Source organism: Cnephaeus nilssonii (assembly GCF_951640355.1).
Source record: "Cnephaeus nilssonii genome assembly, chromosome: 12".
Taxonomy (NCBI): Eukaryota; Metazoa; Chordata; class Mammalia; order Chiroptera; family Vespertilionidae; genus Cnephaeus; species Cnephaeus nilssonii.
The window spans coordinates 54,367,712-54,394,710 of NC_137083.1; the positions used below are offsets into that span (position 1 = coordinate 54,367,712).

At 45.4% G+C, this 26,999-nt stretch overlaps 1 protein-coding gene across 3 annotated transcripts in view; it reads left to right on the plus strand.

Annotated features, from left to right (window-relative positions):
- KIAA1549 overlaps positions 1 to 26,999 on the plus strand; it is a 156,754-nt gene that overhangs the window by 111,188 nt on the left and 18,567 nt on the right. For 2 of the 3 annotated variants that reach the window (XM_079786199.1, XM_079786200.1), the window contains exons 17-20: positions 2,977 to 3,023; positions 7,333 to 7,490; positions 13,784 to 13,929; positions 16,550 to 22,229. In XM_079786199.1, coding sequence (XP_079642325.1) covers positions 2,977 to 3,023; positions 7,333 to 7,490; positions 13,784 to 13,929; positions 16,550 to 16,801 — 603 coding nt within the window. In that variant the 3' untranslated portion in view covers positions 16,802 to 22,229. Of the gene's footprint in view, positions 1 to 2,976; positions 3,024 to 7,332; positions 7,491 to 13,783; positions 13,930 to 16,549; positions 22,230 to 26,999 lie in introns of those variants that run through there. The other variant, XR_013814296.1, reaches the window with a different exon arrangement.

Genomic DNA, 26,999 nt, shown 5'->3' on the forward strand with positions numbered 1-26,999 from the left:
ATAAATGCTGTTGTTGAATGGTTTTCTCATCGAGGATGTTATCCTTTTGTATTCAGATGAGAATGATAGCAGTTGAATATAGTGGAAAATGAGAGTCATTGGTTGTATCTGTGCACATCTAATATAATTTCAACATGTTTATAAATTGGTCATAAAAGTATTGTTTGTTGCCACGGGGAACCTGATCACCCTTTATTTGCTTCTTCTGACTACACTAAAAACTGCAGGAATGTGGGTTTCAAGGTGACTTCAGTTACCACATGAGCCTTTCTTTACCATCTGATGACATTGTTGCCAGCATAAAGGTGTTAGTTATACATTGGTGAGTCAGACTACTTGATAGGTGGTACTTCTGCTTTTCTTAGTAGAATTAACCTCCCTGGACTAGTCATTTAAGTAGCAGGTATGGATCCCTGAGCTACAACATTTACAATCAGACTCATCCCAGACTCCATCAACCATTTGACTTACCTCTCTTTCTCTGTAGGACTGTTATTCAAAAGAAGGGATGCCCCCCGACCACTGTGGCTCAGTTGGTTGAGCATCGTCCTATGCACCAAGAGATCGCTGGTTCGATTCCTGGTCAGGGCACATGCCCAGGTTGCAGGCTCCATCTCCATTAGGGGGCGTGCAGGAAGCAGCCAATTGATGTTTTTTCTCTCTCTCTCATTGATGTTTTTTTCTCTCTCTCTCCTTCTCCTTCCTTTCTCTCTAAAATCAATAAAAATATTTTGTAAAAACAACAATAAAAGAAGGGATGCCTTAAAATGGGATTTGTGATGACATAGCTGATCATTTGCTTACAATTCTATCTGACTCCCAAACTTTTATCCAGGAGTGACCCATTTAAAGTAAATGCCTGACTTTCTGTCTGCAGCATTATTTTTTTTTAAAGCTTTTCACTGGGACAAGCAGTCTCTAGAAAAATAACCTTTTCTGACTACGATAGAATTGAAATGCCTAGTACGACTGTTTTTCTTTTAGTTTATCTCTTATTAGACCTCTTGAAATCCTGATAGGTAGACTGCTAAATCTTGATCTTTTTTGTTTTATTTTGTATGTGAATATGTTTTTTAAAAATATATATTTTTATTGATTTCAGAGAGGAAGGGAGAGGGAGAAAGAGATAGAAACATCAATGATGAAAGAGAACCATTGATCAGCTGCCTCCTGCACTTCCCTTACTGGGGATTGAGACCGCAACCCAGGCATATGCCCTTGACTGGAATTGAACCTGGGATCATTTAGTCCACAGGCCGACGCTCTATCCACTGAGCCAAACCAGCGAAGGCTATGTGAATATGTTTAAAAAATTCAACTGTACTGAAAGCATAAGGGCCACTTCCTAGTCTCAGATTTCCCTTTAATTATTTAGATAAAGAATTGAAGCTCCGTTGCCCTGTATTCCTCCCTTCTTCCACACTCTTCTTTGGCCTATTTTATCTCAGCTGGGGAACTCCACAACATTCTAATCTCTCTCTTTCAGCCAAGGAGATGGAAGCGGAAAAGGTGAGGAGGTGAAGTAGTTTGGGCACAGTTTCATGTCTAATAATGCCTTTGGAATCTAAAAGGGGTAGAGCTCATTCGGTCCTTCGTGGCATAAGGGAATAGGCCTGGAGAGGTTGGGCAGCTTGGCCAGTCTGTCTGACTCCAGAGCATCTACAAGGTAATAAAAGTGGAATTACATGGGAAAATTTGGTTTGGGAACCATGGGCAGTGCAGTACTATAGTTAAAAGGGTGGACTTTGGAGTCAGAAAGACAAATTTAGAGGAAATGTCTTAACTTCTTTGTGAGTTGGTGTCATCTGCAAAACAGAGGCAGTGAGCACTTTTTTAGTGATTACTACAAAATACTAATTCAGTAAATGGCAGCTTTAACAATAAGGTCTAATATTAGAGAAGGTCCAGAAACAAGGCTGACTTAGTAACCAAACTTGGAGCTCCTGATTCTGGACAGCTAATTGGTTCAAACTGCCTGGACTTGGATAGACTCTGTCCAGAGTTACTGTTCTGCTAAAACATCTGATTCCAAAATTTTGATTCACAGTCGTTGAAAAGAAATGCTGACACAGGAGTCTTGTGTATGTTAGGGTTGGGATATGTTGATTTCTTGAGGAATGCAACATAGTGGGTGCCATGTTGTTTTAGTCCAAGAGGTCTCAGTTAGCTCACATTAGCTCAAGGAAAAAGAGTTGACTGAAGGATATGGGGCATCTTATGGAATTTAGGAGCAAGGAGTATGGCTGGGCCTCCTGGAAACCAGAAAACTGGAAGTGCTCATTTCATCTTGAAGAGTCTAAATTCTAGTTCTATATAGTCTTTCTCTTTTTACAGTATGGTACAGCATTTGCAGAGTTTTGTTTGAGTGTATTTGAATTTCTACTGGGCACCCATTAGATCACGTGACTGTCATTGCCGAGGTTGATAGTCACTTGTAATAGATGTGGCCACTCTGGCCCTGGCCCATGTGGCTCAGTTGGTTGAGTGTTGTCCCATGTTGGAGAGGTCGCCAGTTCAATGGATCCCCAGTAGGGGGCATGCAGGAGCCAGGTGACTGATGTTTCCCTCTCCCTTCCTCTCTCAAAAACCAATAAAAAGATTTTTTTTTAAAATGTGGCCACTCTGGCCTGTCTTTTTTTGTTTGTTTTTCGGCCTGCCTTTTTAGCAGAAGAGACAGGTTTGTAGAGAATAAGCATATACTGAAGAGAAGGCACAGAAATCCTATTATTTACATTTTTACTAAAAAAAGAAAGATCTAGAAATTAGTTGTGTATTTTTTTCAAGTCTGGTAGCCAGTCCCCCAAACTGGAACTGCTGGCAGTACGTGATGGCATCGTGCCCCAATAGCATGCTAACTTTTTATGAGAAAATAATTCTTCTGAAAGTTGATCCCATAAACCTAAATTGATGTTTGCTGTTCTCACCTCCTAATAAGTATTAACTATTAATCTTCATCTTCTTTTGAATTTCTTCCAGAGATATGACGACTATGGAATGACTCCCCCGTCGGGCCCATTGCCAAGGTAAAGTTTTCAGGAGAAAATGTATTAGGATTTCCTCGCATAGGCTGTTTTTCTTTTCTTTTCATTTTTAAATTTAATTTTGTAAACTCATTTTTTTTTTTTTTAGCTAATATAAGCAGATACAAAATTCTGAATTGTATTCTCTTGATCTAATCAGAAGAGGAGAAAAAAGTTAGAATTTAAGTTCTGCCTCTAGTAATGAGTGACTAGATAATTTTCTGAGAACAACTGGAAAAGCTAGACAAAGTCTTTTTAGAAAAAATATATTTTTATTGATTTCAGAGAGGAGGGGGGAGAGAGAGAGAGAGAGAGAGAGAGAGAGAGAGAGAGAGAGAGAGAGAGGGAGGGAGGGAGGGAGAGAGGAACATCAATGATGAGAAAGAATCATTGATTGGCTGCCTTCTGCATGCCCCCTACTGGGGATCAAGCCACCCAGGCATGTGCCCTTGACTGTAATTGAACCCCGGACCTTTCAGTCCGCAGGCCCATGCTCTATCCACTGAGCCAAATCAGCTAGGGCTAGACAAAGTCTTAAAATAAAAACACAAAAGCCAGAGAGCTAACAGGGCAGGGAAGCAGTACGGGCCAACATCTAGGAAATGCAGAGAGGCAGCCCTGCCTTTTGGGCCACTCTCTCCCAGGGCCACCTGCTGGTTTTGGAGGAGGCAGCTGAGAAGCTGAGCAAAGCTTTTGGCAGACTCGAGGCTGGGAGGACAAGGAAGCAAGGCCCTTGTAAACACCCAAAGGCTTGGGTTCAGACCCTTAGGGGTTAACCTTGAAGGATGGGTTAGCGGTAAGTACAGGGGTCCCTACAAGAACTAAAACTCAGCTCCGAAGGATCCCACTCCCTGGTTGGACTGAGGTGATCAGACATTGTTCACCCCCCCAGCTCCCTGGCAGAAACAAATACCAGTTCTCCTTTACAGGAAGATAATATGTTAGACCTCCCATTGTCATTATAGTTTTAGATGAGATCAAACACACAGACACACAAAACCAAGCATATGATAATAAAATAAAATATGATTTAAAAAATAATAAAGAGAAACAGAAAAGGAATTAGAGGGGATCCAGATATTGGAGATATTGAACACAGATTTTAAAGTAAGTATGCTTAACATGGGGGTAAGGCCTACTTGTCTGAGAAGACATAAAACCAAGAAGAGCCGGGGAGCTCTAAGAAAGAAGGATAAGATGTTAAGACGATTCTGAATGTTATAAATTACTGTCAGGTAATTAAGACAGTGTGGTTTCGCTCTAAAGCTAGACAAATAGAGCAATGGAGTAGAGCTATGGAATAGTCTAGAAAGCCTGTAAACAGACCTACACGTGAGTGGACAGTTGATTTATTACAAAAAAGGAATTGCAGAAAAATAATCTCAGAAATCATACCCACCTCGCCTTCCATGACCAGGAGTCACACAGAAGTAGGGATGCTATGTCTGCTTCCTCTTTATTTGATTTTTTTAGTGTTCTCTACTCTTCCTCATTTTCAGAGGGGCTTGTTTTATTTCTCCCCAGCCCTACTCCCCCACCCGGGCGCTGCTTTGTGGTTGCAAAACAACACAAGCAGAGGGAGCATGTGGCGCTCAGGTGATCCGGGGAAGCAGTTAATGACAGGACCATGTGATCTGGTTCACCCGGTTCAGTTCCAGTTTAGACCTGTTGTCCAGCCTAATTATTAATAACTCTCACCGAACTGTTCTGGTTTGGATGATCAACTTCATGGTCACCCAAGGGAAAGGAATCCACAGTACTTGCATCAGGTGAACTACCTGAGCTCGCAATTGACGAGAAAAGGGCTGCACATGGAGGAGGAGGGGGCTAACTGACCGGGTCAAGTAGAAACAATTAAGGGGAGGAGCTGGTTCATGGGTGGATGGGCCAGAGACTGTAACGAGGTCAGGTGAGCTCCCATGTAGGGCAGAGGAGGTGGGCAAAGAGGGGGCGCTGAGGTCCCATCACTGATGTCCACTGTGTCTTTCCTAAGAGCCTTATTTGAAGCTCTTAGATCTGCAGGGTCAGAGATCTCAGAGGTCAGTCTAAAACAGCAGCCGTTGTTTAAAGAGCGTAACATGCACGGGCTGGGTTTCATTTTCGGAGATACACTCCAGAAATAACACTGTGGGGTAAGTGCAAGTCAGTCTCAGAACTGGTTTGATCAATGACTGGTTGGCTGTTATTTGCAAAGAATTGTACTCAGACTCTCCCTTTTTTAATTCTTGAATTTCTGTAGAGGAGTGGTTCTCAACTGGGATTCTGAGACCCTTGGAGGGTTCTTGCAACTCTTTCAGGGGCATCTTGAGGCCAAAGCTATTTTCATGATAACACGAAGGTGTTATTTGACATTCTCGTTGTGTTAACTTTTGCACTGAGGTGCAGAAGCCGTGGTGGGTGCAAATGCTGGTGCCTTAGTGTGAATCAAGGCAGTGGCACCAAATTGTTCGTGTTGTCGTCCTATTCTTCACCACTGTACAACAGCCGTTTCTTAAAAAATGCTGGCTTTGTGTTAGTATGTCCTTGATGGTGTAGTAAAAGTGATGAATTTTATTAAACCTAAACCCTGGAGTCTTTCATAGTCGGTGTGACAAAAGAGGAAACACATATAAAGCACTTGGCTGGACAGGGAGTTTTGAAGGAAAAGCACGTGTCCAGGTGTTTGAGTTGAGAATGGAACTAACCGCTCCATGTTTTTACTTGAACCAACAACTGGCAGACATCAGGACTCAGGCCTGGGTGATTGGCAGACACCGTCTCGCAAATGAACGAGGTGGGCCAGTCACTTCAAGGAAAACAACTGACAGCATCTATTGCCAGGAACAATAGATGAGTTTTCAAGTGAAAGAATTTTAGAAACTTTTGTCTGCCACCGTGACCTTGACAGTGTCCTAGTACTTCAAGACTCTGCCGATGAGCTTGATGGTGATATGAATGAATTGGAATTTTTTCATATTGTAAAACGAAATGTATCCTTATCTAGAAAGTCTGCAGAACACAGTAAACTAATACTTTCCCAATGACCATTGTCATAAAATCATGGGTTCATTCCCAGTACAACATAGACCAGTGGGTTTTTTTTTTATTCGTTTGTTTTTTAATCCTCACCTGAGGATATTTTTTCTATTGATTTTTTTTAGATAGAGTGGAGGGGAGGGAAGAGGAGAAAAGAGAGAGAGAGAGAGAGCCATGTAAGAGAGACACATCAATTGGTTGCTTCCTGCACGCGCCCAGACCAGGGCCAGAGATTGAACCTGCAACTCAGGTATGTGCCCTTTACTGGGAATCGACCCATGACCCTTCGGTCCACGGGCCAGCACTCTAATCCCTGAGAAAAACTGGCCAGGGCAGACCAGTGGGTTTTCATGTAACAGAATGTGAGAACTTTACTGATATTGTTTCAGATGCCACATTGCCACTAACCCTTAAGGAAACTGTTTTGCGTATTGATGTGGTATCAAAGAAGAACATCTGAAATATTATTGGAGCATTTTCTGTAGAGGCTATTAAAAGATCCCTCCCTTTTCCAACTACATATTTGTGGCAAATGATTCAATACAAAGTAAATGAGAATCCAGATGCCTTCTATTAAGGAAATTTGAAAAAAAAATTTTGAAAAAATCGTTAAAAATGTTAACATGTAATATGTTTAATATTATTATTTTAAATGAATTTTAAATATAAGTATTTAAAAATTTTCTGTTTTAACTTCAAATAGAATAAATATCTATAGATATAATACACATAAATAAAAGTGGAACCCTCACTACTTTTTATCGTGTAAAGGAATCCTGAGGACGTAAGTTTGAGAACCACTGCTTTCAAGCACTGCTTTTCAGCCTCGATGAGCCTCATGATCATCAGTGGAGCTTTAAAAGCAACCAGTGTCTGGGCCCCACGTCTAGAGATTATGTTTTAATTGGCCAGGGGTACCGCATGGGCACGGGGCCTTTAAAAGCCCCTCAGGTTATGCTAATGTGTAGCCCAGACTAGATGACTAGTTTAGTCAGATGCTGGAGCTGAGCAGGCTCTAGAGCTTGGCTGCACCTTCTCCTGATCTGTAAACAAAAGCATCTCTCCTTCCGTCATCTGACAGATACTTCTCAAGCATCTGCTTGTTCTGGGCACTGATCTGAGGGCTGGAGACCCAGCAGTGAGCACATAGGAAACGTCTCTGCCCTCTGGAGAGGAGATGGGCAATAAGCCAGGAGACAAATAGGTCTTATTTTTCCGTAGGGATGAGGGTGTAGCTAGTCAAATACCAGAGCCCGGGTACAGTGTGGTCCTGATGCTTGGTGTGCTTTGCCTTCAGACCCGGTTTTGGCCCTGGTTTGCTGCAGTCTTCGGAGCTGGTGCCTCCCGAGCCCCAGCAGCCACAGGCATCGGCTGAAGCCCCGTTTGTTGCCCGAGGGATCTACTCTGAGGACATGCCATCGGTGGCCCGGCCCCGGCCTGTCGGGGGCACCACAGGTACATGTGGCTATTTAGCTTGCATTTCTGAAATAGGAGGATGCTTGTTTTTTTTTTACTAAATTCTGGCAGAGTTCATTCTAGACTTCCCTGGAGTCAGCGCCCCAGTGTTCAGCAGTCTCTTCCACTGGTCAGAGCTGCTTTCCCTGTGATCCTGGTGAGATGGAGGGCAGAGGAGGTGGGCAAAGAGGGGGCGCTGAGGTCCCATCACTGATGTCCACTGTGTCTTTCCTGAATCAGCATCTCAAAAGTGTCCCTTTGCATGGAATTCACTGCACACTTCTTCCAGGGAAAACAGTTCAAAATTCTCAGGGTTAAACTAAAAGATCTATTTATTTTTCTTTTAAAAAATATATATATATTTTATTGATTTTTTTACAAAGAGGAAGGGAGAGCATCGGTAGCAGCTCGAGAAAAAAGCAAGCGAGTGCAAAGGGTTAATCTATAAGAATATAGAAATTATATGTATGAAACATTTGAAGAGGAAGTTACTTTCTAATAACTTATAATAATAGATTAAATTGTATAAAAATTTATAATGTAAAAACTAGAGGGCTGGTGCACGAAATTCATGCATGGAGTGGGTTGGTTGTCCCTCAGCCAAGCCTGCACCCTCTCCAATCTGGGACCCCTTGAGGAATGTCCGACCGCCCGTTTAGGCCCATTCCCACTGGGATTGGGCCTAAACGGGCAGTTGGACATCCCTCTCACAATGCAGGACTGCTGGCTCCCAACCGCTCGTCTGCCTCTGCCTGATTGCCCCTAACCACTTCTGCCTGCTAGCCTGATCACCCCCTAACCACTCCCCTGCCAGACTGATCAACGCCTAACTGCTCCCTGGCTGGCCCGATTGCCCTAACTGCCCTCCTCTGCCTTCCTGGTCACCCCTAACTGCCCTCCCCTGCCAATCTGGTTGCCCCTAACTGTCCTCCCCTGCAGGCTTGGTCGCCCCCAACTGCCCTCCCCAGCTGGCCCAGTCACCACTAACTGCCCTCCCCTGCTGGCCTAGTCACCCCTAACTGCCCTCCCTTGCCAGCCTGGTCGCCCCCAACTGCCCTCCCCTGCAGGCCTGGTTGCCCCCAACTGCCCTCCCCTGCAGGCCTGGTCCCCCCAACTGCCATCCCCTGCTGACCTGGTCTCCCCCAACTGCCCTCCTCTGCCAGCCCGGTCACCCCGAACTGCCCTCCCTGCTTGCCTGATCACCCCCAACTGCCCCCCCCCCCCCCGCCGGCCTTGTCCCCCCCAACTGCCCTCCCCTGCAGGCCTTGGTCTCCCCCAACTGCCCGCCACTGCAGGCCTGGTTCCCCCCAACTGCCCTCCCTTGCTGACCTGGTCTCCCCCAACTGCCCTCCTCTGCCGACCTGGTCACCCCTAACTGCCCTCCCCTGCTGGCCTGATTGCCCACAACTGTCCTCCCCCGCTGGCCATCTTGTGGCGGCCATCTTGTGTCCACATGGGGGCAGCTATCTTTGACCACATGAGGGCGGCCATCTTGTGTCTTGGAGTGATGGTCAATTTGCATATACTCTTTTATTAGATAGGATGTTAAGATATACTAGAAGAGTTCCCTTTCTGATTACATAAAATTGTCAAACATACATATACTAGGGACCCAGTGCACGAATTTGTGCACCTTGAAAGGAGCTGTGGGCTGCGAGGCTGTGGTAGGCACAGGGGCGGATCTTGGCCCATCCTCTGTGCCCCACCATGGCTCTGGGACCCCAGTCTACTGGCAGACCTGATCCCGCCACCACTGCTCCCACCTGCTGATGGCGCGGAGCAATTGGGGCTGGCGCTAGCAGTGGGTGTGAGTGAGGCTGGTGCCGTCAGTGGGTGCAAGTGTCGGCTGCTGTCCCGATCACCCCTCAGGAGCAGGGGGAGGTGGAGAAGCCCTCAGGGGTGATCAGGGCTGGCAACCACCACTCGCACCTGCTGATGGTGCTGAGTGATCAGGACTGGTGTCAGCTGCAGGTGCGAGCGGGGATGGTGCTGGCAGTGGGTGTAGTGGCGGCTCCGGTGCCGGCAGCAGGTGCAAGTGGGGCCGGCACTGGCAGCAGGTGTGAGCACCAGGCGGGACTGCAGCGCGTGGGAGCAAAAACTTTTCAGTAACCACCAGAGGCTCTCCCACTGATAGCAATCGGCGCCCCGCCTTGGTCTGGCACCCCGCCTTTGTCTGGCACCCCCCGCTCACCTGCTCCACCATCCTGCCGTGGCTGATGCCCGCCATGTTCCACACACGCCCCCTAGTGGTCAGTGCATATCATAGTGGCCAGCTGTTCAGTCTATTTGCATATTAGCCTTTTATTATCCTACATAATAAAAGGGAAGTATGCAAATTAACCATCACTCCGCTATGCCCACGATTGGGCCAGCAGGAGGCGCGGGGGCGGGACTTGGGGTGCCAATCCGCTGGCAGGAGGAGCTCAGAGCGGAGACTCGCGAGTGATCCCTGGCAAGCTGCGCCGGTTTGGGCTGGGGTCTCAGGCCGCCAGGCCACGCCCCCAAGCCTCGTGATGGCTGGCAAGCCACACCGGTTTGGGCTGGGGGATCTCAGGCCGCCAGGCCTTGCCCCCAAGCCAAACCAGCTTGGGCTGGGGGTGTCTCAGGCTGCCAGGGCCTCGCCCCCAAGCGCGATGGCTCTCAAGCCGCGCCGGTTTGGGCTGGGGTCTCAGGCCGCCAGGGCCACGTCCCCAAGTCGCGCGAGTGATCCCTGGCAAGCCGCACCGGCTTGGGCTGGGGGAACTCAGGCCGCCAGGCCTCGCCCCCTATCCCTGCGAGTGATTCCTGGCAAGCTGCACAGGCTTGGGCTGGGGTCTCAGGCAGCCAGGCCTTGCCCCCAAGCCGCGCGATGGCTCGCAAGCCACGCCGGCTTGGGCTGGGGGGTCTCAGGCCGCCAGGACCTCGCCCCCAAGCCGAGCTGCTTGGGCCTGGTACCCAAGCTGCATGATCCCTGGCCGAGGCGGCTGCCTGAGCTGGGGTCTCATTCCTGTAGGGCCGGGCACCCAACTGCATGATCACCCAGCCAGCAGCAGCGGCAGGGTGGTGCACCCCCACCAAGCTATCTTCAGGCCAGTGAAGGCAGCCTGGGCTGGAGACGCACACCCCCACCGGGCTATCCACAGCCAGGCTGAGATGGCAGCCTGGGCAGGGGTCTCAGCTTGGCTGGGCTGAGGCAGCAGCCTGGGCTGGGGTCTCAGCCTGGCCAGGGCCCCATCCCCTGCCAGCGGTGGCAGCCTGGGGTCCCAACCATTGAGTCACACCAGCCAGGCAGATATGGAGGAATCTTAAATGTTTCTTTTTTTTATAATATATATTTTATTGATTTTTTACAGAGAGGAAGGGAAAGGGATAGAGAGCTAGAAACATCTATGATAAAGAAACATTGATCTGCTGCCTCCTGCACACTCCCCACTGGGTATGTGCCCCCAACCAAGGTACATGCCCTTGACCAGAATCAAACCTGGGACCCTTGATTCTGCAGGCCAATGCTTCATCCGCTGAGCCAAAACAGTTAGGACTGTCCAATATGCTAAAGAAAAAACCCTATCTAATAAAGAGGGAATATGCAAGGGAGGGCATTTGGGGGTGACCGGGGTATCAGGGGCTGGCAGGGAAGTGGTTAGGGGGTGATCAGGCTGTCAGGCATAGCGGTTAGGGGCAATCAGGAAGGCAGGCAGGCGAGTAGTTGGGAGCCAGCAGTCCTAGATTGTGAAAGGGATGTCTGACTGCCTAAACAGGCAGTCGGACATCCCCCAAAGGAGTCCCAGATTGGAGAGGGTGCAGGTTGGGCTGAGACACACACACACACACACACACACACACACACACACACACACGTGCACGAATTTCATGCACCGGGCCTCTAGTATAGGATATATAATAAAAGGCTAATATGCAAATCAACTGAATGGCAGGACGACCAGTCACTATGATGCGCACTGACCACCAGGGAGCAGACGTTCAACACGGGAGCTGTCCCCTGGTGGTCAGTGCCCTCCCACAGGGGGAGAGCCACTCAGCCAGAAGCCGGGCTCATGGCTGGTGAGTGCAGTGGTGGTGGCAGAAGCCTCTCCCACCTCAGCAGCAGTCGGACATCCCCCAAGGGCTCCTGGACTGCAAGAGGGCGCAGGCGGACTGAGGGACCCCCATGAGTGCACAATTTTCGTTCTCTGGGCCTCAAGTATATATATATGTATATGTATGTCTCAAAATTACCAAAACCAAAAGGATAATAGTACCTAGGGAAGATATACAGCAGATATGACCAAGAGGTATTTTTATTATAGAGGATGGCTCATGTAAATTGATAAATGGACAAACCTCAAAGGGTAGGAATGATAAATGGTCAAAGTACAGGAAGCAAATGCATACAAAAAATGTGTGTGTGCCTTATGAAGGTAAACATATGGAAAACAGTATTACATTATTTCTGCTGTTCGTGTAAATCATTAAACTTTTGGAAAACAGCTTGGCAATGACTTAATGAATTTTTGATTTGGTAATTCTACTTCTGGGAATCTAGGTTCCCCCTCCATAAAGAAATCCAAAATACTGGGGGAAAAAACCCACATGTGCAAAAGATGTGTATCAGAGTATTATTCATAATAGCAAACAATTGTGAGCTCCCTAAATACCCTGTAATAAGGGCATCAGTGAGCGAATTGTCTAGCTGTTTAAGATGAAGAACTCAGAAAGAGCCAGAAAAATAGAATGTAAGATTTCCGGGTTGCCTCCTATGTGTTTGGTTCTTGACCTACTTTATCTCTTTTAATTCTTGAAATAACACCATGAGGTAGATTTCTTTTTATCCCTGTTGAGAGGTGAGGCATTGAGGCTCAGCAGGAGTGATAACCGGGTGCCCAAGGTCTCAGGTTATCTGGGGCTGGGCTGGAATGCAAGCCCGGGCTTGCTGGGTGTGGTGCCCCATGCTGAATCATAGGGGAAGCTGTGTTGTGTGTTAAGTGGACAGAGAAAGATACATAATATGTCTATAATATATCAACTACCATCACAGTATTAACACAAAAGTATTCTTGTCTCCCTGTGCAGTTGTCTGAATCTTCGTAAATGATGGAGAACACTGCTACATTTATGTTCTTTGCAAGATTCCCTCAAACGATGTCTGTTGGGCAAACAGAACTGATAGCCCCAATTCCTTTAATACTGTTAGGAATCTTCAGTAACTGGCAAGTGAGCCTGTAGAGTATATTGTTCTCATGGGAACCTGGAAATTTTTTGTGACCTTCGGTTTTTAGTTTTTGTCTATCCCGATAAAACCGTGAAGGAGTTTTTTTGTTGTTGTTTTTTCTTTTTTTGGTTTGTTTGTAATGTATTTGATTAAGGGAGGCTGTTAATTAGACAATTAGAGGAGGAGACTTGAAGATGGAGCGGGCCCCTCCCTTACCTCTGTGAAATCTCTGAACCGTTGTAGGACTGGTCTGAGCATCACAGGTGAATTCGATGGTCCCAGGGCACTTGGAAATAAGTAGTTTCATTCCACCGTGCTTAAAGACCACCTTTCCCCCTCCCTTAATCTGCAGATAGGGATACTTCCGTATGCCAAAAGTTGATGGGGGAGAAAAATAATGTTGGTTAAAGCCTGGTCTTCTAGCCACACGAGGCCCCCCCCGCCCCCACACACACACACACATACACACACACAGCACTTCCTGGCTGTGCCAGCAGGTTACCTCACCCGTGAGGCTGGGTGGGTGGCTTTAAAGTTTTAAACGTGAATATAATGAAAATGTACTTTAACATTCTGAATTCAAACAAATATGCACCCTGCCGTTTAAGAAAAATAAAAATCTTGTCACTCTAGCTCCTTGCGAGTCTCGAAGCCACGAGCCAGGAGGAGCCAGGTTTCAGCTTCTTCTTTTTTTTTCTTTTCCTTTTTTTTTTTTTTATTAAGGTATTACATTCAGCTTCTTTATGGCTCCTAAACCTTTCAGTCCTTTCTTCCGAATGAATAAGATCATCCTTATTCGTAACCTCTGCAGAAATGAATGGAAGAGCTGTCTATACCCTTCATTCCCAGTCCTTTGATGTCTAGCCAGGAAAATAAGACTATCACTATCAGCCGCTCTATTAAAAGGAAGTAAAAGCCCGTGAACCAAGAAGCTCAGGGTCTGGTTTTCTTAGGAAATGTCGTTCCCAGGAGGTAGAATTGGTTCCATGTTTGAACGGTGCTCATATTCCTGTCCCTGAGGGAGCGTGGTGGTCACAACCAAAGGGCCGTGCCGGGCAGCCTTGCTCTGCCTGTGCTGACCAGGCTGTTCCATGCTGTTCCTCAGGCTCCCAGATTCAGCACCTGACCCAGGTGGGGCTTGCCAGCAGGATCGGAGCTCAGCCGGCGGAGGTCCCACCAAGCAGAGGCGGCCAGTGCGGGGGACCAGGCTGGCCTTCATACGGGGAGGACGAGGCGGGCCGGAGAGAGGCCGTGAGTATCTGGCGTTCGGGTCACCACTGAGAATTCGGACACAACCGCGTACTTCAGCTGCCTCCGCATTGGGGATCCCTTTGAAAAACCTACAAGAGTAACAGTGTTAACCTCCCTCAGTTTTTCCCCTTGAGTGTATTTCTGCTTGCAGTTTTTAGATGGTAGATTTCCTCTGACCCAGAGTGGGAGAGTATTGGCATTGAATTTTAGAAAAGTATATAATTTTTCTTGAGGCAGATTTTAGGCTTGGAGTCATTATTTTTAATAACCTTTTAGAAATGATAAAAGCAATGTTCATTACAGAAAATCTGGACAGAGACTAAGTAGCAGTTATTTAAAAATCTTTTTTCAATTTTTTATTGTGGTAAATACACAAAGTTTACCATCTTAACCACTTTAAGTGTACAGTTCATTGGTTTTCAAGACATTCCTACTGGTAGGCAGCCATCACCACCTCCATCTCCAAAGCTTTTCTCATCTTGTAAAACTGAAACTCAATCCTCATTAAACACGAACTTCCCATTTGTCCCTCTCCCCAGCTCTAGGCAATCACCATTCTACTTAATGTCTCTGTGATTTTGACTTCTTTAAAAAATGTGTTTTTATTGATTTTTAGAGAGAGGAAGGGAGAGGGAGGGAGAAAGAGAAACATCGATGCCCACTGTGGATTAACCCTTTGCACTCGCTTGCTTTTTTCTCGATTCCTTTATTCTAATGCTAACCGTGTCGAGTCACACTCGACATCCAAGTGCAAAAGGTTAAGCCCGAAACCCAGGCATGTGCCCTGACCGAGAATTAAACCAGCAACCTTTTGGTGCATGGGGCGATACCCAACTCAGCCACTCTGGCCAGGGCATGATTTTGACTTTTAAGTAGTGCCTCTGAACCTGTAGGTGACTAAAATCTGGACTTGGTCTTTGGTGTGATCGCTATATAAGTTTTCTTGACCTTACGAACCTCCTGGCTCACTGCTTGTGCTTTATTGTGGGTTTAGTAACATCATTTCCATGGTGCGCTCCAGGAGTAGATGCTTTGGCCATAACCACGCCTTCCAAGGCACAGGGTGTATTTGGAGGCTTCTCATCACTCTGGTCACTCCTTCATAAGCACAATCAGTATGGGACACAGGTGATGTCTACAGATGCTTTCCTTTGTTTTTTCTCTCAAGCATTTTACATCCATGGGGGATAAATATATGAATTTGAAAATACAAACCAAAATAATACTTTTTGTTTATTCTCATCATATGCCACAGCTTTCATTGCATTCATGTGTCTTTTTAGCAAATACACTAACTTCCTTTAATGACAGGATGCTTTTACTTAATGAAAGGAAATTAGTGGTAGGATATAATTTTTCCTAAAAGATACATTGTTACAAATCTCAGGTATTTGCTGACATCTTTCTTTTTTTTTGCCTTCATTGTGCCAACTTGATTTCATTAGGTGTTTGGGTTTGCCTGCCCAATACAATGGTCCCTTAGAGTGCCTCCCTGTCCCTGTTTGGAAAAGTGAAATGTAGGAACAGTCTAGGGCAGTGGTCGGCAAACTCATTAGTCAACAGAGCCAAATATTAATAGTACAACGATTGAAATTTCTTTTGAGAGACAAATTTTTTAAACTTAAATTTCTTCTAATGCCACTTCTTCAAAATAGACTCACCCAGGCCATGGTATTTTGTGGAAGAGCCACACTCATGGGGCCCAAGAGCCGCAGTTTGCTGACCACGGGTCTAGGGCTTGCATGTCATGTTCACCAGCTAATAGCTTACTCTTAGCATAGGTGAAACCATGAATTTAGAACTCATGTTATGCAAAGAGAGATTTTTCACTGAAATGTATAATAATTCTTGTCAAATGAATACCCCATTTTATAGGGTGGGGCAAAAGTAGGTTCACAGTTGTGAGTACAAGAAACAGAGTTTATTCGTGTGTTACTGTTTTTTAATTATTGTATTGTTTTCTGCAGGAGCAACTGTAAATCTACTTTTGCTCCACACTGTATTATGGGAATATAAGGAAAACTCTCACGTTTCAGTGCAGATAACTTTTTAAAGGAAAGGCTCTACAGAGTGCTGGACAGACAGACAGGCAGATAAAAGGGAAAGTGATTTTGTGATCTTTAATGCGTGGTCCCTGGGCTCCAGTTCCAGGACAAAGGCGCTTGTGCTTTTTGTTAGTCCCTCTGCCAGTACCTGCTTAACGCTCCCAACTCTCAGGTGTCCTCATCTGACCTTTCACCTCCACGGGGTGCTCCAGCCTCCCTCCCTTCCCAGCCCCCTGGGTCCCCTCCTCCCTCTGCTCCCAGCGGCCACTCACCTCCACGCACACAGGCACAGAGACATGGCTGACCGGCTTATCCTTTCTACCACTAAGCATTTGTGAGGCACCTGTTAAGTTCAAGTTCAAAGGTTTCTTTCAAGTTCAAAGGTGTCTTGATTGCACTGCTCTCCCCTAAACAATTTTGCCACAGTTATTACTCTCCATCCCAGCCCCAGGGTGTCCTGTCGGAGGGCTGAGCTGTTGGCTGGGAGATGGGAGGAGGAAGTCCTGGGAGAGTGAATTTGGTTTTCCCTCCTGTTCCCACGTGGGAAGTACAGCGCCATCTGCTGTGTTTTTCAGACACACATGCTCGGACATCAGGAGTACTCTTCACCGCTGTTCCAGGTGCCAAGGACTTCGGGCAGGGAGCCCTCGGCTCCTCCCGGGAATGCTCCGCACAGGGGGCTGCAGGGCGCCGGGCTGGCCTATGCCACCAGCTCCACGGAGGACCTCCAGCCCGGCCACTCCTCCACTTCGCTCATCAAGGCCATCCGTGAGGAGCTCCTGCGGCTCTCCCAAAAACAGACCGCCGTGCACAACTTCCACAGCTGATGGGCCTCGCCTTGCATTTTGCCAAGTATCCGCTTCCCGTGGAAGCAAGACTCAAAGGAAACTGGCCTAAGGGATGTCAGGAAGAGGGCCAGCGCCTCCGGGGCTGGGGGCCGCGGAAGGGAGCAAGTTGCAATCTGAGAAGATGCCAGATGCCATAAGTCACGTGACAGCGCGCGAGGCTTTTACTGAGTTGGCAATGTTGTGACCATTTGGGTTCGGTCGAGATTTCTGGACTCCTGGCCAAAAGCCAGCAGCACTTCACGAAAGACAAACCGCAAACCTAAGCTAACGGAGTTTCTTAGTTAGTCCCCTTTTTCAAGGCAAAAGATGAAAATGTATAGAACGTACAGGGCCGAAAGGAGTCCAGCATTTCCGTGCGAAGACGTGTTTGAGGCTGGTTTGTACGGTGAACCTGCTGCTTTGTTTTCTGAGAAAAGAGATTTGAAGACATTTTATTAACAGCTTATTTTCCTCTTTTTCTCCATAGGAACTTGTTTTACTAGTAATATTAACAACAAGGATACTAAGACTGTTCGGGGATTTAAAAAGCTACTAGTGAGAAACCAAATGATAGATGTAGAGCCTGATGATTCCACACGAAGCCATCACCTGCATTTTCCCTTCTACTTCTGGTGCTACCGCTCCAAGCGCCCTCCCCCTTTATGTCTGTGAAATGCAACTTTGGCTTTTCCAATGGAAGAATATGTTGAAGGCTTCATTTTGTTCTAGAAGGGGGGGGGGGACCACTCCCAAAAGAGGGGGGAAAGCTAAATATTTATTTGGTTATTCAAAAATACATATCAGAGTTTAGATTTACATTCTTAATTGTATTTGCTGGTTTTTAATTGGGCAGGTGGGACTCGCGAGAGCATCCCACGTCAGCACATGTCCTCTTCAAGGCCAGTCCTACGGAATGAGGCTTTCAGGAGGCCCTAACCGGTCCTGGCGCTTTGCCGATGAATTGCTCACCAATTATGTTTGAATGAGAAACGGTACATAAGCAACAATGATGTTTAAGCATTCCTAGGGCCGCCACATAGCGATTTGTGACTACGTTCCTAGTGATCACATTCTCTGTATGTTCAAGACCTAGAAATGAAGCTGAGTTCTCGCCAGCCTCTGAATTGGGAAACGTGAAGAGGAGCTTTGGGAACAAGGGCAGGGAGAGGGCCGCTCCTAACGTCTGATTTCATTGTGCGTGACTCTGCTGAGTGACTGCTGAAGGCGTCTGTGTGCTGTGGGCCTGACAGAGGGTGTCATCTCCTTTGAGGTTGACTCCTGAAGTCACCATTCCTCTCCCCTCTCCCCCCCCACCCCCCAATTAAAGTGAGGACTGGAATAACAAGGGCTGTTTGGTTTTCTGGTACCTGAGTGAAGCTCAGAAGAAAAACAGGTAACACATTGCTACTATGAGTCCTTTTTTTACTAGATCAGCTAATACTTTAAACAGCAGATAAACAGGCAGAATTGGGGGCTCTAATCAAAACCCGTGTCACACCGTAAGAACCCCGACCCAGCTAACGTGGGTTTCCGCAGCGTAACCGTTACTCCAGAGCCGCGTTTCAGCACTGCGTGACGCCTGCCCTCAGCCTCACAGTGCAGGGCAGCCACTCTATCTGTGTGCTTCCCAAAGAGGAGGGCTGGAGAGTAAGTCTCTCAAGGATGTTAAGGAAAGGGACTCCTTTACAGGCAGCCCTCACAAGCTCCAAGAGCGTGGGAGAGAAGGCCTCCTTCTGGGCTTGACTTCTGACCCTCGGTCTTGGGTTAATACTCAGTGGAGGGATCTCTGTGTGTGTCACTGAGACATACCAGGTTTCCTGAATGCGTTGCTAAGAATGTCAGACTTCCCAGCAGAGTTGTGTTACGGACACCTTACAGTGAAGTCAAGTCGTGTGGCAGCAAGTGGACTAAATGCAGGCCCCTCTTCTCCCCTTCTCCCGGTGTGGTCGGCATTAAAGTGGTTACCTCCTTTGGACGTTGAAGAAACGGGCCCCTGTTTTAAGGGGGGCTGCGATGGCGATTGTGATGCCTTTCAAACTAGCATAAGAGGATTCGACCTGTATTGTTCTTCTTAGAACTGATACACTTTTAAACCCATGTCAAGACCAAAGAGGACATAGAATTACCGGGGGGTATTGGGGGTGTGTGGAGTGGAGTGGGGGTGTGTGGAGTGGAGTGGGGGTGTGTGGAGTGGCGTGGTGGGGAGTGGTGTGAGCAGGCCGGTGAGATCGCAGCACTCTGGTGTTGGCTGTGAAGCACGCCCAGGTTGCCCCTGTTTTCTCTGAACAGCTGCCACAGAAGGTTTACCAACCCCCAGACTCAGGACAGACTAGCTGTGGTGGGGAGCACCACACCCACGTGGGTCTGCAGTCACTCGGCCAATGTGATCTGCCGAAAAGGAAGGTCCTCGTGTCCCTCACGTGTGCTGTGGAGTGCATTTATTTGAAGCACTCTAAAATGAAAAGTTAACATGTATGTCTCTCCTTTTCCCCTATTTTCAAAGTTCCAGTGGTAATAAAACGAACTATAAATTTGAGTCTATTTTAGAGAATACTGTTTGGAGAAATGATCATTGAATTCTCTGTTGGGTCCCTTTTCTGAGCCTCATTCTCCCCCTCAGCCCAACAAGGACAGACCTCCTTTGCCCACGTCGTAGAATTTCTCACTGTGAGAATCAGATGTGATCATGTGTGCAAGTGTCCCTTGAGAAGGAAGCACAAAGCACTGTGAGATGGAAAACGTTGTCTGTATGATGATGCTGGGATGGATGATCTGATGTGCCGGGACCGACCCGTGAATGCGTTCACATGGAGGTACCCAGAGTACAACTAAAGGCCTCGTGTGACTCTCTTCCTCTCTCTTGTTTTGCTTTCAATCACTTCCTTCGTCATTAACTTTTAAACAGCATTTACTACACATCTTTCATGCTCCTGACTTTCTGTCGAACATGGACCCTGCCTTCTGAGGTCTTAGAATCTAAGTCGGATAACACATACAGGTTTAAAAGATGGAAGATACACATACATAACATGGTTTAGGCATCAGTAACGTTCGTTGAGAGTGCACAAGTGCATTAGGTACTCAGTAGAAGAAATGGAAGTTGCATATTTGGAATGAGGATCTTGGGGAGAAGTCAACTTTAACAGCTACCTGAGTGAAGACAGGGGAGCTGCCCAGGGAAAGGGTGAGGAGGCACAGGGAAGCCGAGAGTGGGCCAGGGGAACGATGGAAAAAGTGGGTGAAGCTGTCATTGAAAATGAACTTGATCTGCTACAATACAGGGACAAAATTCCTAACCTCACTGTCCAGGGAGTTTTGTAAGAGGAGGAAGTGGTGTGAGTACATGCTTGGAGAAATACAATGAGGAAATGATCAGGCCTGGGAAGAAGGTCTACAGAGGACGAGATCCATTCTGGAGAGGAGGGAGCACACCAATATCTGCCGAAGGGACCCAAGGTCAAGCACGGAAGTAGTGGTAAGAATTCCACCATCTGCTCCCCTGTTTGGGGCAGATCTCACTGGCCAGCCGCTGGGCCACATTCAATCCTTTGTGAAGCGTGGTGGGTTATAAATACATATATTTGACTTTTTGACAGCCACCTACATGTTTTTCTCCAAATGCTATTTAATCTCAGAGTGTGTTTTATTTTGGTGGCACGTGGCTTTTGAGCAGCAGGCTACGTGGGTCTTTTGCCAACCAGACTTTTCAGGGCAGGAGGCCTGTGGTGCAAAGCGCAGCGAAGGTCTGCCTGAAGGCTTTGGGCGGAACCAAGTACTCTGTGCTTTACGAGCCTCCGTTTACCCGTGGACAGGGTCAGCACTGACTGCATTGCACAGCCTCTTCGTGCTCCAGTGACCAAACCAGTCACTCGGACACTGATGGGCATTTGCAGTAACTCACCAGTTAATCATTAAATAAACTTCTTTGTCCCCTTCATACTAGATTCTTACCAGTAGACATGAATGAGTTTGTTGGTTGGAAGGAAAGCTGGTTAAGGTTCTGGGCAGCGGGATGGGGGCCTCCAGTCTTAACTACCACACCAACTTCAGCTCTAGTTGAGTTTCAGCCATTTCATTTCTACCTCCAGAGCAAGTCTCCAAAGCCAGCCTCCACATTTATCCCAGACAGGAGCACAAGAAAGGCCACTTCTATACCCGCAAACAGACCACTGGTCACAAAACCCATTTTTATGGGATGGTAACTTGAACTTCATTTTTACATTTAATCCCACACATTAACAGATATTCTTGTACCAGGTGAGAGGGGTTTCTATGAGCAGCTGCTATAACATAAAATTTAATAGGTTCACTTAATACGTCGTGAACAAAGACTGTACATTTCAGGTGTCTTTTGATATTTTTTGGAGGTGATTTTCAGTGTTTAAATGAGGACTCCTTTGTATTAAAAAGACTTGAAAACCGAAACCTCACGGTACGATTCTAATTCCGTGCTCATGGGTGTAATGGTACACTTGAGAATTTATCTTAAGAACGTGCAGCAGCATTGACATTTAGGAAAAGAACATTTCAATGCCCCCTGGAAACATGAAACAACGTTAGGAGCCCGGCGAGCAAGTGAGAAGGAATGCATGTCTGAAGCTGAGGAACTCGGGCCCGGATTAGTCTCCCACAGGGTAGATAATTATGCAGGTGGCTTGCTTTCCCTCCTCCCAGGTTTTTCTGCTCTGGGGCCACTTTGAATTTAACGAAAGGGTGAAGGGACAGAGGTCAAGATGTAAGCAATTTGGGTCTTGTCGTCCATGATTCTGTGGGACCATTCTGGAGAATTTGGAGCATCGTGCCCACCAGATTTCATGCACTCATAACTTGACTCTTAAGTGTACAAGTCAGGAATAGTACAGGGCCAAGTTCAAGACAGACCCCCTGTACTTTCCTACAGATGTGGGGAAAGAAGGAGGTGCTAGAGGGACAGAAGCTCCACCAGTGAACTCGGTTGCTCTAAGCTCAGAGGGCTCATTGCAGAAAAGGGGAGTAGGCTCAGCTTTGCTTCCCTCCAGAGCAGCATAGGGAGCATGGAGGGGTGGCTGGCCTTCCCCTTACAGGAAAGGTTGCTTCGTAGAGCTGCCCTGGGATGCCCACTTGTCTCCTCCTCCTCTGGCGAGGTCCATATTCTTCTGACTCTTCCTGCACTCTCATTCCGAGATCATGAGTGTTAATGTACGAAAATACACAGAGTAAATTGAGGCCACTCGTGGCCTCAGTCCTGCAACTTGAACTCGACAATCATGGTTTGCTGGCACTTAAATTTTGGCATAGGTGTATGATTTTAGTAATCGAATCCTCCCTCTATTTGTCAGTTAACGTTTCTACCCTTCAATTAGCTGCAGTGTTTTCTAATGTGCTGTAGTTTTTGAAATAATTTATGCAAGTGTTTGGTTTCCATGTTTACAATTTATACGGCTTTTCCTAGCATTTTAAATGGAACTGTCAATAAATGCTATGAATTGGTGTCAAGTGATATTTTCTGTTTATTTCCTTTGCAACCGTGATAGTTTTCTCGTTTGTAACGTGTGAAGGTGGAATGAGAGGACTTTTTTTGTTCTCTAATTTTTGTGTCCCTGGTGAGAACCGCTAGGGCTTCCATTTTCCAAGTAGTTAAGTTGAAAGTCGTCTGTTCAGTGTGTGGAATTTGCAGAATTGTTTTCACTCATGTTGGCTGGTGCTACCCCCTCCATCACCCACTAATCAAATCGATGCTTCCACTTAGAGCAGATTCATTTTGGAATTCAAAGCTTAGGACGCTCCAGTCTAGACAGATAAACGAGAGGAGCAAAGTCGGTACCATCTGGAAAGGCAATAGCATAAACCTGGAGTTGTTGATGAGACCCAAGAAAATAACCCATTGAGACTGACAGAAGCAAAGGATCTGTGAAACGCAGTGGAAACCCACGAAATGAAACGTGGACACCTGGATAGGATCCTGAAACAACCACCAAAAAGGTAATCAGTGGAAAATGGTGAAATCCAAATGAAGTCTATGGTGTAGTTAACAGTTTATGCAAAGGTTAATTTATTGCTTTTGTTAACTTTGGCGTGGCTGCCAGGACTTTAATATTAGGGGAAGCAATGTAAAAGGCATACAGAAACACTGCATTATTTTTGCAGCTTTTCTCTAAATCTAAAATTATTTAAAACTTGGGAAACAAATTAATCTGGAACAGATACAGCCCATGTGCCCTCCCCATCCCCCAACCCCCTGCAGAGGCTAATAGGAGCCTGCCCTGAGCATCCATAACCTAGAACCTTCCGTACTTCTCAGGGCAGCCAGCTCCCACTGACGGTGAAACCACAGTTAACAGTTGTAAGTCTTGGCAGAAAGTAAACCTTCATGAAGGAGACTTCAGGGCCAAGGATCAACCAAAAGGAGAATTTGAACCTGATAATTAGAGAAAACAGACCACTGTGAAAGAGACCTTAAAGAAAGTATGTTTCAAGTGTTCAGGAGATTTAAAAAGAAAACTAGTAAACAGAAGAAGAATAGGCTATTACGAAAGTTTAAGCACATTTGACAAAACCAAATATTAATCATTGAAGGGAAAATAAAGGAATTTTAAAACAACATATGCACACACGATGGTCGGATTCTCCAGTATTTTAGACAAAGCTGAAGACAGGTGATCGTGACCGTTTTAATGCACCTTTATATTATGTTTTAATAAATACAGCTTTAGATTGAAAACAAGAAACAACAGAGTGTAGACTAACGTACACCCGGTCCCCTGAGAGATCTCCCATGTCTTAAATGTAAATAGGCTTAAAATGGTGGAAGAACAAGATGTTACTAGCAGCAGCTGTGGCTGAGAAGAAAGGTCAGGCTGGTCCCATGTCCAGAGCCTGAATAGAGTTGACGTGAATATGAGTTTAAACCATAATTGGCCTGATTGGACAGCCCTCTTTCACGTCTTCATCGTTGCACCTGCCAAGCACAGCTTAAGGTAAGTAAACAATAAACAATAGAAAATAGGAAGATCAATCATTTTTGCTCCAGTGCTGGAATTAGATAATTAAATTAATGAAGCGTTTTGATTGTTGTTGGATCATGCTCTATTTAACAGCTTGCACCCACATTTTCCTTGTTACACCCTTCTGGGGAGTTAATGAGGTGTGTGTGTTTGCTTTCTCTGGTGTTGGGGACTTGAAAAATTATGGCCCCAAGTCTAGGCTTTCCACATTTGTGTAGTTAAACTATTATTTGTCATACTTGTGCCAAAGGATAGCATTACAGAAGCCTAAAACAACTTCTCTGGAAAACTCATATTGTAAGGTTGTTTTGGAGTGTCTGGGTCATGGATGGTTGCACACGCATTAGCGTAAGTACTTAGTTCTTGATTCTATTATGTGATGATATGCCGAAAATAAGTGGTTTCTCTCAGCATTTTATTTCAAATTTTTAAATCCTGAGATTGTTCTCAAGGAAATATTAGTACAAAGAATCTTTTTTTTTTTTAATGGCTTAAAGCCCTAGCCGGTTTGGCTCGGTGGATAGAACATTGGCCTGCAGACCGAAGGGTCCCAGGTTTGATTCTGGTCAAGGGAATGTACCTCGGTTGCAGGCTCCTCCCCTGCCTGGGCCCTGCTTGGGGTGCGTGCAGGAGGCAACCAATCAATGTATCTCTCTCACATCGATATTTCTCTCTGTCTTTCCCTCTCTCTTCCACTCTCTCTAAAAATCAGTGGAAAAAAATCCTCGGTTAAGGATTAAAAAAATAATGATAATATATTTTTTTAATGGCTTAAATGCTAAAATGGGGTTGCTGCGTTTCAGTACAAATGGATGTTAATCCCCCTGCCCCCCACCAGTCATTCTGCACTGTGGCTGCCTTTGATGAGCAGCCAGGATTTTTGGCAGAGCTCAGAATTCCCCTCAGATCCTCCTAAAACTTCAAGTGAGAGACGAGGGTAATCACTGCCTGCATTTGGAGCCCAAGAGCCAGTATGTGTTTAGGTACCTGTTTTGTAGTTCCTTGATACTGTTCTGTTTGGATGCCTTGTGAGACAAAAAAAAAAAAAAAATCTAGCCAAATTTAAGTCAAAACATCATATATTACTACATGTAGCCAATTAACCCTAACCTTTTTTGCTCTGCCTTTCCTGGTCAAAATGCAGATTAGCAAAAAAGAAGGAAATAAAAACCACTATAACTCCATCATCAGAGGTACTGCAATCAAATATATTTTTATTGATTTCAGGGAGGAAGGGAGAGAAACATCAATGAGGAGAGAGAATGATTGATCGGCTGCCTCCTGCATTCCCCTTACTGGGGACCAAGCCTGAAACCTGTTTCTCACATCGATGTTTCTCTTTCTTTCTCCCTCTCCCTTCCTCTCTCTCTAAAAGTCAATAAAGACATTTTGCCGAAACCGGTTTGGCTCAGTGGATAGAGCTTCGGCCTGCAGACTGAAAGGTCCCAGGTTCGATTCCGGTCAAGGGCATGTACCTTGGTTGCGGGCACATCCCCAGTGGGGGTTGTGCAGGAGGCAGCTGATCGATGTTTCTCTATCATCGATGTTTCTAACTCTCTATCCCTCTCTCTTCCTCTCTGTAAAAAATCAATAAAATATATTTTAAAAAAATAAAAAAATAAAAGTCAATAAAGACATTTTAAAAAATAATTTCAAGTGAACATGCTACTATTTCTTTAGATTTACAAACTCAGGGATTTTTTAGGTAGGAAGCAGAACATTAATTCGCAGTAAATTGTCTAATTTTGTGCTTGTTTAAAGATGAACTCTGCTTCATTTTCCATGCCTCGTAAGATACATTCAGAGTCAGGTCAGTACATAACTCAGGTTAACAGTGTCTGTAATTTAGGGTAACATGATGACTGAGTAACACAGTGGTATTGACATTTTTAAATTTGTATGCTTTCTGAGCCGGAATGTGGTCTTTCTTGGTGAATATTTCATGTGAGCATGAGAAGAATGTGTAATCTGCTATTGTTGGATATCGTGATCTATAAATGTCAATTAGATCAGGTTGATTGATGATGCTGTTTAATTCAGCTATGTCCTCACTGATTTTCTGCTAGCTGGGTCTGTCAGTGACTGATGGAGGGGTGTTGAAGTCTCAAACCGTAATAGTAGATTCATCTGTTTCTCCTTGCAGGTGCTATCAGTATTTGCCTCACATTTTTGTGGCTTTGTTGTTAAGAGTATACACATTGAAGGTTGTTAGGTCTTCTTGGAAATCTGGCCCCTTATCGCTTTGTGATGCTTCACTTTATCTCTGATATATTTCCTTGCTCTGAAGTCTGCTGTAAAATTCATATGGCTACTTCGCCTTTCTATTGATTAATGTTAGTATGGTATATTTTTTAGCATCCCTTCACCTTAAGTCTTTCTTTGCCTTTATATTTCAAGCGGGTTTCTTGTAGACAATATATCGTTGGGTCTTGCCTTTTATTTTATTTATTTATTTTTTTAGTCCATTTGATAGTCTCTGTCTTTTAATTGGTGCATTTAGACCATTCACATTTAAAGTAATTATTGATATGGTTGGATTAGTGTCTGGCATCTTTGTTACTATTTTCATTCATGGACCTTTTCTTTGTTTCTGGTTTTTTTGTTTGTATGTATGTTTTGTCTTCCACTCTTTTTCTGCCTTCTCTGGTTTTGTGAGAATTTTATATACTTCCGTTTTCTCTCTTCTCTTACTATATCAATTTTACTTCAATTTTTATTTTTTAAGCATTTGCCCTGGAGTTTGCAATAGACATGTATGACTAATCCAAATCCACTTGCAAATAACACTATACTGCTTCACAAGTAGTACAAATGCTTTAAAGTTCCAAGCTCTTTATATGTTAGACTGAACCCCGGAATATAGTGGTTTTTAATTCACAATTAAACACACATACACGTGTGCCACTCAGACATACACAGTCCCCCATAGTGTTGCCTAAGGTTACTGTGCATCTGACTTAAACAGCCCTCAAATTCCTGCCGGATGTTTTCCTAATGTATGTATTTTATTTTACTTCGTTGAGGGACATACATACACTTTTCTATCCTCTCTTTCTTCACTAGCATTGTCATAAATATTTTCTTATGTCATTAAAGACTCATTTTTATCATGATTTTATGTCTATATTTACATTTTTTTCTAAATTCTTGTGAAATTTATTATTTATCTTATAGCTCCCCTGCATCTGAGTTTATTTCTTTATTAAAAATATTTT